We start from the raw sequence: 14,533 nt of genomic DNA on the forward strand, positions 1-14,533 counted from the left end.
AGAAGAAGAAGAAGAAGAAGATCGCCTAGGTCATGAAGGAGGCGGGACTTCCTGTTAGCACTCACTTTGCTTTGCGGCCTCCTGGATTGAAGGGCACCGGTTCGGTTATAGAAGAGGTTTAGTGTGGAAGGTGAAATTTAAACGAATGTTTCGTAAATGTGTATTTTTTTAATCGTTATAGTTTGCTAAAATGTATTAAATAAGGTTAAAGAAGGGTAATAATTTAATAATAATAATAATAATAATAAGTTGTGTGTTGTGTATTTAGGGCACGGTGATGCTAGCATGCTATAGCTAACCGGTTACTAATATAACCGGAAACTATGGCGCTTTCACTGAAATATCTTTGTGTTGATGATTTAATCCTTAAAGTCAGTGATGTTTTACTGAAGCATGAAATGGATTCCTGAAGCTCAGTGACTTTACTGAAGTGTAAAATGGCTTTGTGAAGCTCAGCCATGGCTCTGTGCTTGGTGTGAGTGGATCTGTGAGAGATTTCTGAAGGGCGCAGGTTCAAACTCACATCGTCATTAACATGAATGTTTGTATGTTTTAGCATCATGGCTGCTCATGACGCTGGAGCTCAGCACCAGTACACCGGCATCGCCAAGTACTTCAACTCCTACACCATCACAGGAAGGAGGAATGTAAGTCACGACCTTCTCACTGAAGCTGTTTCATAAAACGTTAGGACGTGCTGCTCTAGGAAAACAATCAACGACGGGGTGGTGGGATGGCACCATTAAAGTGCATATTCTGGACCAATTTCGTGTTTTTTTTTTTAATATATATATATATATATATATATGGAAGTATGTCCCTTCATCCAGAAGGGTAATTTTCCACAAGGCCATCTGTCTACAGCAGAAAAAAATAAAATAAAACGCGTCTGGAAAAATCCCAAGGGAGTCTGGAGCCAGATTCGTGACGTTACCTGCGGAAGCGCCAGCAGGCTGCGCGAGCTTTGCACGGTTTCAGTGCACAGCCTGTGTAGACCAAGCGCTCCCATTTCTCTCTCATTGTCCGGTCTTTTGGGAAACGATGAGTACTAATCCCATCAAGATTGGTGTTGCTACACCCTCCTACGATACATCTGTTAACCATTTTAATAATTACGCGATAACGTTGAAGAAATTTGCAGAAAACCACCAGGTCGTTTTCTCATAAACAAACCAGTGCTGACGTAGGATTCAGAGGGAGGCGTCCCGCACGTGATGTCACCAAAATCAATGTTTGCCGGGAAATCCAAATGCCAAGTTTTTTCAGAGGCGGACCAATTCGCCTCAAATGGCTTGATTTCAACTGAATTTTTCTGGTATTGTGCAAGGTAAAAAATTTGCATAAAATGTGACAGATATTTGACCAAAGTTTAATATAAAATAGATTTACACTGATCTTGCCCCTGAATTTACCCGTGATGTACACTTTTTGAAACCACAATAGGCCATTTGCAGGAATTGGTCACGGGTCAATTTTCCCCATAGCAACAAGCCCGTGGTGGGCAAACTAACTTGGCATTCCTTGACAACCATAAGAGTTTGACTGGCGATGCAAAGCAATCCATTTCTATAATAGCTGTTTTTACCTTTTCTACTGGGTTTTTTTTTTTTTTTAAACCCGAATTTTCGTGTGTACTTGGAAAAAGTTTGTGGTTTAAACTTCTGTCGTAAGTTAAAGTGAATCATTGGCTGTAAAAGAGAGTTTTGGGTTTTTTTTTTTTTTTAGATTAAACTTTACTGATCCCTTTGGGCAGGTTCCCTGAGGGAAAATTCCAGCAGCATCATTACAGAATAAACGGAGAATAGAAAAGAGAACTTCGAAATAAATTAAATTATGTATTTACATATACAAGTATTAAAAAAAAGAATAAGATATGGGGGGAGTCCAGCAGGCGAGGTATTGCACATTGTCCAGTATTGCTTATTGTCAGGCTAGGCTACTGCTCTTTCCCGTCCTGTCCTCCTGTTACCCCTCCTCCCCCCCAGAGAGGAGGTGTACAGTCCAATGGGGTGAGGGACAAAGGAGTTTTTAAGTCTGTTCGTCAAGCACTTGGGAAGGAGCATTCTGTCACTGAACAGCCTCCTCTGGTTGCTGATGACGGTGACTGGCATCGTCCATGATGTTCAGTAGTTTGTCCATAGACCTCTCTTCTGCCACCGTCACCAGAGAGTCCAGCTTCACGCCGACCACAGAGCCGGCCCACCTGATCAGTTTGTCCAGCCTGGATGTGTCCTCCTTAGATGTGCTGCCCCCCCCAGCACACCACAGTGTAAAACAGGACACTGGCAACCACAGACTGATAGAACATCCACAGGAGTTTCCTGCAGATGCTAAAGGACCGCAGCCTCCTCAGGAAGTACAGCCTGCTCTGTCCCTTCCTGTACAAGTGGTTGGTGTTGCAAGTCCTGTCCAGCCACAGCCCGAGGTGCTTGTAGGAATCCACAGCCTCCACCTCGACTCCCTCGATCAGAACTGGTTGGGACCTTGGTCTGGACCTCCAGACCAATCTGCTTATCGGCTAAAAAAAAACCCCCACATCTACAGATATCTCTATTTATTTTCAAGAATCTTCACACGCACTAAGCGAATGATAAAGGTAGAAAAGGAGAAATTAGTTATACCTGAGAAATCCACCATTTCGCACATGAATTTCTTTCAGTGGCGACCAACTTGAGACCAAAAAAACACTTTTACAGCCAATGATTCGCTTTAACTTACGACAGAAGTTAAAACCACAAACCTTTTCCAAGTACACACAAATTCGGGTAGAAAAGGTAAAAACGGCTATTGTAGAAATGGATTGCTTCGCATCACCAGTCAAACTCTTATGGTTGTCAAGGAATGTCAGGTTAGCTTGCCCACCACGGGCTTGTTGCTATGGGGAAAATTGACACGTGACCAATTCCTGCAAATGGCCTATTAGGGGAAAGGAAGGTATTGCGCCCCAAACTTTTTTAAAACGATGGTAGAAAGAATGTCTGGGCGGCGCAATCAGGTTCAGGGTTTGAGCCCAGCAACCAACTGGAGCCTTTCTGTGTAGAGTCCGTATGTTCTCCTCATACCTGCATGGGTTTGCTCCCACAGTCCAAAGACATGCAGATTAGTTCAGTTGGCTCCTCTAAACAGGCGGCACGGTGGTGTAGTGATTCGCACTGTCTCCTCACAGCAAGAACGTTCTGGGTTCGAGCCCAGCGGCTGACGAGGGCCTTTCTGTGTGGAGTTTGCATGTTGTTCTCCGGGTGCTCCGGTTTCCCCTACAGTCCAAAGACATGCAGATTAGGCCATTTGGTGGCTCTAAATTGACCGTAGGTGTGAATGGTTGTTTGTATGTGTCGGCCCTGTGATGACTTGTCCAGGGTGTACCCCGCCTCGCCCATAGTCAGCTGGGATAGGCTCCAGCTTGCCTGCGACCCTGTAGAACAGGATAAGCAGCTACAGATAATGGATGGATGGCTACTCTATGGCCCTGTCCACACGGCAACGGATTCAGGTGAATCTGATAAAATTGTTTATCGTTTCGGCCTGGCATCCACACGGCACTGGCGTTTTGGGGCACCCAAAACGATATTTTTTTGAGAACAGGTTCCTGGCGCCGTTGCGAAGTCGTCTGGATGAGTAGAACAGATTTGTTTACGATGACGTCACAACCACATGACTAGAACAAGCAGCACTCTCGCGCGCATCATTCGCAACAACAGCAACAATGTTTTGTATGAACCACTGCATTGCGTTCACTTTTGTATAAGGCTTTTCTTTTAAATAAACAAGTAACTGAACCATTTCTTGAATTTCTTTTTTTTTATTGGATAAGACTGCTTTTCAAAATGTTCACACAATAAAAAAAGTTATATAAATTATATAAAAATGCTTTTCAAAATGTTCTCACACAATAAGAAAATTAAGTTATATAAAACTATGCACACTAATAAAACTAATTTGTACACACAGAAGGCACGATTTCCTCGCGTAGTCGCAGCCATCTTCTTCTTGTGTGCTTGTTCCTGTGAGTGCTTCACGCCGGGTAGAAGAAGGGGTTTATGTGCATGCGTCCTACTTCTTCTATTGTTCTGGTGTCTCCGATGGGACCGTCTTACAGCGCACGTAGAGGTGTGGCATGTGTATTGCATCGTTTTCAGCAAGTGTTGCCATATGTACCTGATATTTTACTGATCCGTTGCCCATGTGGACGCGATTTTTCTTTTTAAAAACCTGCTAAAAAAAAAATCTCGTTGTCGTGTGGTTGTAGCCTAAATTACCTGTAGGTGTGTATGTGTACCCATCACCAGATGAGGGTTTGGGTCCTTCTGGTGTGCTATAATCATCCAAGGGAATCCATAGAAGCTGGTTGAACCTCAAATATGAGGATGGCAACAGAAAGACAGCTAAAGAGTGCAACATTATTAACAGTGTAATAGAACCAAAACACAAATTAACTGGCATCAAATCCAGTGATAAAGTGCAACAGTTTTTCAACAATTATTTTTTTGGGCATATTCCCCACAGGTGAGGGGCAACAAGCCCCCAGCAGAAGAGTCCAACTTTCAGTTTCTAGAGCGGTGGCTACAATTATCGACACCTTAACGATCTTTTGGCCATTGGAAAAAGTAGAAAAGACTTTCAATATGTAAATTGTGTATGAATAATTACTCAGACTTCAACTGGGGGGAAAAAAAAAGTTGATTCCTGATTATTTGGCGCATCAGATCACGTGACTCCGTTCCACAATTATCAACATCCAGATTTTATTTAAAAAAAAGTCAGTGGTATGTGGTATTAAGTTTTTATTAAATTTTTTTTTTACGTTTTTCCTCGGTGCTTACATAAATGAGTAGTAATGATGTTTAACCTGTCAAAGTCTTTCTTCCACTTTTTATCCACTTTCGAAGTGTTTTCGTCGATCACAATTTAATCATCCATTGTTTGTATTAATTTCTAGTTTTGTAGTTTACCAATAAATGTTAACAGGCGATTGGCATTGTAACCGTAGGATTCAGAGGGAGGCGTCCCGCACGCGACGTCACCAAAATCAATGTTTCCCGGGAAATCCAAATGCCAAGTTTTTTCAGAGGCGGACCAATTCGCCTCAAATGGCTTGATTTCAACTGAGTTTTTCTGGTATTGCGCAAAATGTGACAGATATTTGACCAAAGTTTAATATAAAATAGGAGAATTACACTGATCTTGCTCCTGAATTTACCCGTGATATGCACTTTAAATTCAAACATGTTTTTGATGAGGCGGGGCCTAATTCTCTCCCCTTTCCGCTAATACCACAAAAGTTTTTCTATTAGTAAAAATACACAGGGGATTATCAAGAAATGGTCTGAATTTCTTGACCAACTCGGAAAAATTGCAGCTGATCGCTTCGGCAGCGTAAGTGAAGAATGAGAAATGATGAAAGGAAATGCTGTTCCTAAAAGCACTAAAGATGCTACGAAGTTTGGTCAAAGTATTCACAGGTAAAGTGGAATTTATTTTATCGATTTCAAAACAAAGTATTTCATGCAAGTCGGCAGAGATAAGTGACAAGTCCACGCCACACCGCGCCTTTATTACATCTGCATGCCATGTTTGAAAGGTTTTTTTTTAAGTCACCTGTGTATTTATACTACAAATAATTATCCACTTCAGGCTCTGTGAATAATAACCTCAACTTCGTCTCATTATTCACCTCGCCTTGGGTGAATAATTAAATAACAGCATATCGTAAAGTGTTTAATTGGCACAAAGATTTACCTACAGTTTTTCATTATGAATGACTGGTAAGTGTAAAAGCACCTCCCATCACACCTTGGACCTAAAATAGAGGTGTGGTTTTTGCTAACAGGAACAGTCAGTCATATGAAGCTCCCAGGACAAAGGCCAGATGACGATCCTGTGCACGCCTCGATCCTAGAACCATAATTGACTTTACCAATATACACTGTTCCAAATTATTATGCAAATCATATTTTCAGATTTTCCTAAATTATCTATTTCAGAGATTCTCAAACTGTGGTACGCGTACCACTAGTGGTACGCGGGCTCCATTCTAGTGGTACGCCAAAGAATCACTTAATTAAATATAAATAAAATTTAAAAAATAAAATAAAACGTGAAATACTATCCATAATATCCGAATGGACGAAAATATCCTATCAACCGATAACAAGAAAATGAAAGGAGATACAAATTAAGTCAATAATTTTAAAAAGTTTGCAAGTGCTTCTGGGTAGCCATACGTAGCGTACGTACGCATTCCCACCGGTTCCGCTGACAGACGGTTATCCGCCATTGGTAGACCAGGCTGTGATGGGAAAAGGTGGAGGTGGCTTTGCTAATTATGACGAGTACGACAAAATTACTGTCGTGGCTTAAATCCGCGAATGGGAGCGTGGATCAGGAGAGAGGGAGAACTGAAGAGGACGTGTGTGAGCCGAGCGTGGATGCTAACGACAGTGGCAAAACCAGCCCCAGAACTGCTAGCAAACGGCAGAAACCAGTGAGGAGGAAGTATGATGAAAAATATATAAACCTGGGATTCATTTGGAGCGGGACAGAGGAGCTGCCCAGGCCGCAGTGTGTTGTATGCGAGGACGTTCTGAGCAATGAGTCCATGAAACCATCGCATCTCAAACGGCATCTTACAACCAAACACACAGCACTAAAGGACAAACCAATGGATTTTTTTTTTTTTTTACGAAAACGTGATGAACTGAAGCATTCCACCTTTCTGTCCTATGGTACACCCGTAGCCAAAGCACAGGAAGCTTCATATCGTGCCAGCCTCCTGATCGCCAGAGCCGGTAAGCCGCACACAATCGGGGAACTGCTGTGTTTGCCATTAGCCAGAGAGATGACACGTATCATGTGTGGAGAGAAAGCTGCCAGAGAGTTAAACTTGGTGCCGCTTTCAAATGACACCATGTCAAGGAGAATAAATGACATGGCTGACGATGTTAAAAAGACACTGATTGAGCGCATTAAGAACAGTAGATATTTTACCATACAGCTTGATGAGACTACAGATGTTGCAGATTTGGCCAATTTATTTGATTCATTATTGAAGTACAGTGTTTTATTTTCCTATATTTAAACAGTGTTACTGTTCAAAGTACTGTGTGTAATGTTACAGTGGCCAACAATATTAAATATACTTGTTAAATAAAACCTCCGCCTTGTTTTTAATGAATACTTAGGCCTACTATGCTACTGTATTTTAATGTTGGTCATTATGGTGGTACTTGGAGAGCCAAGTATTTTCTGAGGTGGTACTTGGTGAAAAAAGTTTGAGAACCACTGATCTATTTTAATGGCAGTCATCATGATTTTCCAGTCATCAACCATTAGAGTACAATTCAAATGTTTTTGAACGAACCTCCCAATGATAACAGTAAATTTTTAAGAAATAAAAACCACAAATGCACCCAAAATGCATGTTCCAAATTATTATGCACAATTGAGTTTCCAAACATTTTGTCATAAAGAACAAAAAATGGTCATGTGTGAAATTAGAAACATTAGCCGGTCATGACTAACTGAAATCAAACACTATTTAAATCAAAACATTATCACAAGTGAAGTCACATCTGAACATAGGACCCCTTGTTGAAAAGGACCTTCTCAAGTCTTCCATCCATTGAATGTCAGTTTTTGGACAGTATCTGCTGGAACTGCCTTGCATGAGGACAGAATAGCCTCCCGGAGCTGCTGTTGAGATGTGAACTGCCTCCCACCATCATAAACACTTCTTCTCTTGATGATGCTCCAAAGGTTCTCAATAGGGTTGAGGTCAGGGGAGGATGGGGGCCACACCATAAGTTTGTCTCCTTTGATGCCCATTGCAGCCAGAGATGCAGATGTATTCTTTGCAGCATGACATAGTGCATTGTCATGCATGAAAATGTTTCGAAAAGCACGATTCTTCCTTTTGAACCATGGCAGGAAGTGTTCTCTGAGGAACTCCACATACGTTACGGACGTCATCTTCACACCGTCAGGGATCCTAAAAGGGCCGACAATCTCTCTCCCCATGATTCCAGCCCAAAACATCACTCCACCACCTCCTTGTTGGCGCCGTAGCCTTGTTTGCATGGGGTGGCTGTCAACCAACCACCCACCCACCACTCCATCCATCGGTGAACAGAACAGTTTTGAAGTCAGTCTTCATGTATTGCCTGGCCCACTGGAGCCGTTTCTGCTTGCGTCCAATGGATAGGGGAGGTCGAAACGCACCGCTGCAAACCCCTGGAGGACCCTGCATCTTGTTGGAGGCACCAGCAGCTTCAAAAACGTGTCTGCTGCTATGACAGGGCATTTTTACAGCTGCTCTTTTGATCCAACGTATTTGCCTGTAGGAAAGAGTCCTGGATTTTCCATTATCGGCACGCACACGTGTGTGCTCTGAATCAGCTACATACTTCTTGATGGTGCAATGAAGTCTCTTGGCAATTTTGATTGTTGCCATGCCTTGACCCAAACATTCAACTATTTGCTGCTTTTCAGCAGCCGACAGGTCCTTTTTCTTGCCCGTTTTGGTTGAAAATGGTAGCCTGCTTAATAATGTGGGACAACCTTCTTTAGTAGTTTCCCCTTTAATTGGACTCGCCTGCCAAACTAATTAGCACAGGTGTCTTAATTGGTTTCGGTGATGTACAGAGCCCTGATACACATTACCATTCATGAGTTTAACTGACAAACAAAAAATATCTGACCTTACCACTCTTAAACACTTGTTGCATAATAATTTGGAACACAGTGTAGAGTAGTATTTACTGTAACACCGAACCCACTGACGGCATGTGATTTTAGATTGAACGGTAACAGGAATGTTCCCATCGACAGTCATTATTGCATTTGTCTGTACTTTTCAGTGCGTCTTGGCCACGTACGCCAGCATCGCCGCCATTCTCCTGTTCTTCAAACTGAAGCCCAAGAAGCAGAAGGCTGTGACGGCAAGCTAATGTTATAAAAGGTAGACTGCTGGTTCTTGCCTGCGAATCAGATTTGACCAGGCTCTTGTTTTAAACACTAAGATCGACCCATAATGGCAGCTTTTTTTTTTCTTTCTCTCCCTTCCCTTCCCTTCCTCCCTCCCCTTTTACAGGTTGTGTGACTTTGCTGTACAGGATGAAGATTCAGTAGCTGGTTGTCTTCAGTCAAATAATGTTAAAAATAAAACTTGTACCAAAACAATACATAATGTTTTATTTACATAATTATAAAAGACTGTACAGTTCAGGAGGCTTGGGCTACAGTCCTGTATGGCAGTGATGTGTAAAGTAATGAACTTTAAGTCTCAGCGTCCATGTAGAACTGATAGAAATGCACACATGGTTAGGTCTGTAAGAATCTCCGCTTTAATACCCGATTAAGAAAGGCGGTGCAGTCGAGCGACCCTTTGAGCTGTTCAGGCTGGATTGCGATCACTGGGAGATGTACGCGCCGGCGGCCAGGAGCAGGTTGCGTCTGGTGAAGTGGACGTGGATGACGGCGGTGGATTTGGTCAGGTACGTCCCGAGTGATAACTCCTGAGAGTTGTCGGGTAAGTGAATGTGACCAGTGGCTGCTGTGAAATCGTCCGTTTCCACGTCGTCGACGGCTTTGGTGACGTCCCACAGCCGGACCGTGTTGTCCATGGAGCCTGCAGTGAGGAGAATATCGCTGGCTCAGATGTTATGCAGATATGAAACCCACGTTTGCTTCTTCGTTATATAAATGACTAGGTCTGGGACTAATTTAGTAACAACACAACCACTTTTTTCCAGTTTAAAACACTCGAATTACAAAGCATTATGTATGATTTCGGTTAAATTATCAGTTGAAACTTGAATGTTTGTTGCAGAATCTCTGAAATTAGTATTTAATCTTATCAGTTGCAGGATCCAGGGGTACAAGATGTATCCTATGTCAGAGCCTAATCTAGGAATTTGAAAATAGGGGACAGATCCCTCACCAGTTGTAGAAACAGGGGACAGAAAATATTAACACGGGTAAAAATATCCCTCATTTGTTCCAGTTAGTGGGGACAGAAAAATAAGTAATACATTGGTAGATATTTTCAAGAGTACATCTATAAACAGAAGTTTTATTAATCTTTACTTAGAATATCATTAAGATAATAGTAAATTGACCTTTCAACAAGAAAAATTAAATTACTAAAAAAAAAAAAAAGCAGCAATCATGTAGAATGTGTAAGATTACCAGGACTACAAAAGTGCAGAGAACCTCACAGCACAACATGAAATTACCTTAAAATATAATATAAATGCCTCAGCTTTCAAGTAAGAAAAAAAAAAAAAAAACTATTAATACTAGTACCAGGGATGTGATTTGGGGCTGGTGAAATTATCTGAAAATTTTAGCCGGGGGTCTGGGGGCCACAGGCCCCCAGCTGGTCCAGGCCAGTGCCCTGGTGGGGGGGGACAAGGGAGGGCGAAGCTCCTGGGTTCTGGGGTTTTCTGACTTAAAAATTGTACTAAAATGGCAAGCAAACACTTGTCATGATTAACAAATTCAAGCCAATTTAATGGTCAACATGCAACTCTGAGCCCCTATAGTAAATTCAATGATTCTTAACTGACAAAAAGCCAAAACATGAAACCTAAAAATGTCATTCTAAATTAAATCATCTGCATTAGAATAAATAGAAAATTGTATAAGGAAAAACAAAATTTATACTTTCAATTACTGTAGAAGTTGAACATACCTAAATGTGCCTTTTCAAACAAACATGATGCAACATAAGAATTCATCCGCCATTATTTATTAAACTCTATTGCTCCTGGTAGTCTCCCGGTTTGCTTCTTATGTATGGCAACTTCTAATATTTGATTAAGTTACTGCACACCCCGTTTAGACAGGGTAACAGGACTGACACAAAAAAATTAGTCATGCATAGACTACTTACCAAAACTGAATTTTTAAGTAAATATTCTCAGATTCAGTTCATTCCGCCATCCATATAAAAGGTGAGAATATGTAGATCCTTGGCAACAAATAATTTCAATAATAGCTTTTGGGAGCATTTATTTTTATGTGATTAATCACGGTAACAGAACTGACAAACCTCTGGGACAGGTACAAAAATTAACGAAAAATCGAAAAATATCTTTTCTTAATGGCATTTTCAATTTGTGACATCATATGTCCATTGTAGTTTCCACAGTCTTGTCGTTGAACATGAAAAAGTTTCAATTCCACCTTTGTCTAACATTAAGAATCATGTCTGGGGAAAAAAGTCTCTCTTCAGTAGAACAGCCATTTTTGCTCATTTTCGACCCTAAAATTTGCTACAAAATGCACATTTATGAACCAAAGTAGTCAAATTTTGAAATGCAAGGTAGAACTGATAATGTTTTATCATATGAGACCATAAAAAGGTTTTAGAAATCTCAAAATGTAAACAAAACACGTCCGGACAAAAAAAAAAAAAAAACGTTTTCTGTGAAATTGACTCGTATACAGAACTGCACAGTGTCCACTCACTTGAGGATTTTCATATGCAAGAATAAAAATCACTTTCACTAAACAGCATTCACAAAAAATGTGTTTGCAATTAATTGGGATCCACTGTTTTTATCATTTCAACCACGCATCAGACCCTCGGCCAATTGAAAATGTCTTTCATGCACTTTTCTCCCTCATGAGAATTTTGAAAAGTTGGCAAGTATGTATTATTTGCACTAACATTTTAATGTTGAATAAACAAATCAAAATTGTGTATAATTACCTTACATCCACGCTGTGGGAAAAGTTTTGAGTGAAAATTAAAACTAACTTGGAGTGAAAAAGGTGAAATGATCTGTGATGAAGTTGGCAGAGACTCTGAGGTAAAGTGAGAGGAGGCAGGAGGGGGGAGGAGTCAAGCATCACTGCCGCCTCACAGACTCACTTTCCCGGGTTAAACTCCCACCGCTCCCCCTCTCTCTACACCACTCCCCCGCTCTCGAGCTTTTGTTTTGTTTTCACTGAGTAACCATTTTGATTTGTAAACTAGAGCCGTGATTTAAACTGCTGTTTCTTCGGACGTAACTAAAACAAACTGAAATAAAAACCGCCCCTTCTTTTCTCCTCAGAAGGTTTAGCCTCCGATGCTAACCTTTTCGCCACAGCTTTCATAGCGTGCGCATGCGCATCCAGGAAGCAACAGATGGCGTGAGGCCCCATTGCCACGGCAACCTTCGTCACTCTGTCGCACGTGCAGTGACACCATCACCACTCACAGGCTTATTATGGGGAAAGAAATGAGCTGGGTTGTTTTTTCTTCTTCCCCATGTTTATTTACTTTAAAAACACACACCAAACTGATGATCAGGTGCATCTTTACGCTCGATCACGGAGGCTGCCATCTTTCAACTCTTTGTTTGAAGCGAGCTCACGTACAGCTATCTAACAAGCGCGTTCATTGGTTGTTACAGACCGATGGGCCAATCACGTACCTCGTTTCATCTCAATGACGGAATTACTGAAAGTCGGAACGAATAGGATATGAATGCGGATTTTTGAGCGAAAAATCGGAATTTTTTTTTTTAAATTTTGAGGTGAAAAAAGCGGAATTCCGCAAATTCGCGGAAAAAGTCACATCCCTGTAGTACTGTGTGCAGGCAGTCTCTCCTGAAGACTAAATTAAACAATAATTATAAACTAATAAATGGCTCAGGCTTCATAGAAGAAAAAAAAAAAAACAATTAACAGAATCTCACAGTATGATGCTGAAGCTGCCTAAACAATGGAAAATAAAATACCATTTTGGCAAAAATGTTGGCATCCATTAATTTTTAAGTAAAAAAAAAATAAAGTGCACACAGTCCTTCACTGTAAACACAACACACTTCAGTAACAGAATTTAAGCCTATTCATGCAGTGTTGCCAGATACTGCTGACGTTTTGCAGCCTAAATGTGTTCAAAACCTGCCAAAATGCACTTAAAACCGCCCAATCTGGCAACACTGCGCACATGCTGCTTCTCTTGAATGTATACACGGAAGTAAGGCGGAAGGTAGTTTGTTGTCACCTCAAGACGACGCCAACGATTGGTCAAATTTGCGGGAAACTTGCGGTGATTGGATAGAATTGCAACACCGCCCTGAATTCACGGGGATTGGTTGAATTTGCGTTGATGTTGCAAATCGCGAAATCCTGGAGGGTCTGAATGTTATGTTTGGATGAGACAGAACGATATGCCATGTGCTTTTGGGTATTTTTAAAACACTTCACACGATTGGTTGAGATACAGTCTTCCGGTTCAGTGACCAATGATATAATAGTTCACAAAACTGTTTTACCCGCTAAATAAACCATTCGGAATACTTCGGTCCTTTCCGATATTTTCCGATTGGTGTGTAAACAACGCTATATTTACCGCAGTGCTTGCTAGCTGGTGCTGACAAATTGATACGCACAAGATTCAGTAAAACGCGACTACACGCTCTCTACTTATAAATGCGCGATAAAATGAATAGATACGCGATATCACCCTCGTGCCCAAAAAGTGGATGTGCGACAGACAGATAAAAAAATTGCGTATTACACGCCCTAGATTAGGCTCTGCTGTGTGTATATGTAGTTAAAATATGTAATGACGAAGAGGGCAATAAAATCGGTACCGCTCACACAGGTTACTAGAAGGGAAAACTACTTGCACGCCAAAAGTCATAGGAATACAACCAATTTTTTTTTTTAAAAAGCAATTTTAGTATTTGAGCTAAATTCCGATGCAACACTAAAGCTGCTCACCAACAGAACTTTACTTGCCATTTTGAAAAAAAAAGCATAAATTTTCTGCAATTTTTTGAATGAATTTTACACTTTTTACACTGACACGACAGCACTAATCACTACACCACCGTGCCACCCTCACTTTATACTATTGCACTTTATAATATTTTTGCTGCTGCATTACTTAATTTAATACACTTCATATTTAATTCTGTGCTGAGCCAAATTGCAATGAAATTTCATTCTGTATACACTTGTTGCATACTGAATGACAATAAAGGTTGTCTAAGTCCAAGTGTGTCCATAACTTGCCCCTGATTTTGTGTGAAAGTAGAGGGAGTGAAGGTGGGGTGGGAGAAAACCAGGGAAATTTTAGATTTTACTATTATATTACTTCCCTTTTAGCAATATAATAGTAATAACTAATATAGGGCGGCACGGTGGTGTAGTGGTTAGCGCTGTCGCCTCACAGCAAGAACATCCTGGGTTCGAGCCCCGTGGGCGGCGAGGGCCTTTCTGTGCGGAGTTTGCATGTTCTCCCCGTGTCCGCGTGGGTTTCCTCCGGGTGCTCCGGTTTCCCCCACAGTCCAAAGACATGCAGGTTAGGTTAACTGGTGACTCTAAATTGAGCGTAGGTGTGAATGTGAGTGTGAATGGTTGTCTGTGTCTATGTGTCAGCCCTGTGATGACCTGGCGACTTGTCCAGGGTGTACCCCGCCTTTCGCCCGTAGTCAGCTGGGATAGGCTCCAGCTTGCCTGCGACCCTGTAGAACAGGATAAAGCGGATAGAGATAGAGATGAGAAGTTTTAACTTTGTACAAGCTAAAGTTCTCTT

General features: G+C 41.3%; 2 protein-coding genes across 2 annotated transcripts in view; one reads left to right on the forward strand and one right to left on the reverse strand.

Annotated features, from left to right (window-relative positions):
* The first annotated feature begins 28 nt into the window (after positions 1-28).
* atp5md (ATP synthase membrane subunit k) lies at positions 29-9,181 on the forward strand. Its single transcript, XM_060898790.1, has 4 exons — positions 29-130; positions 557-647; positions 8,853-8,953; positions 9,086-9,181. Exons 2-3 carry the CDS (start codon positions 561-563, stop codon positions 8,940-8,942), a joined length of 177 nt encoding a protein of 58 aa, XP_060754773.1. The 5' UTR covers positions 29-130; positions 557-560; the 3' UTR covers positions 8,943-8,953; positions 9,086-9,181.
* The window catches only part of taf5 (TAF5 RNA polymerase II, TATA box binding protein (TBP)-associated factor), a 41,393-nt gene continuing 35,913 nt past the window's right edge, over positions 9,054-14,533 (reverse strand). Inside the window, exon 11 of the mRNA XM_060898789.1 lies at positions 9,054-9,622. Coding sequence (XP_060754772.1) covers positions 9,405-9,622 — 218 coding nt within the window. The 3' untranslated portion in view covers positions 9,054-9,404. The remainder of the gene's footprint in view (positions 9,623-14,533) is intronic.

The sequence above is a fragment of the Neoarius graeffei genome, chromosome 18 (assembly GCF_027579695.1).
Source record: "Neoarius graeffei isolate fNeoGra1 chromosome 18, fNeoGra1.pri, whole genome shotgun sequence".
Lineage (NCBI taxonomy): Eukaryota > Metazoa > Chordata > Actinopteri > Siluriformes > Ariidae > Neoarius > Neoarius graeffei.

Excerpts from the sequence above, each read along its gene's own strand:
- atp5md (XM_060898790.1), top strand. The coding sequence starts at position 561 with ATGGCTGCTCATGACGCTGGAGCTCAGCACCAGTACACCGGCATCGCC. Across the intron at positions 648-8,852 it reads CCATCACAGGAAGGAGGAAT|TGCGTCTTGGCCACGTACGC; the intron begins GTAAGTCACGAC and ends TGTACTTTTCAG.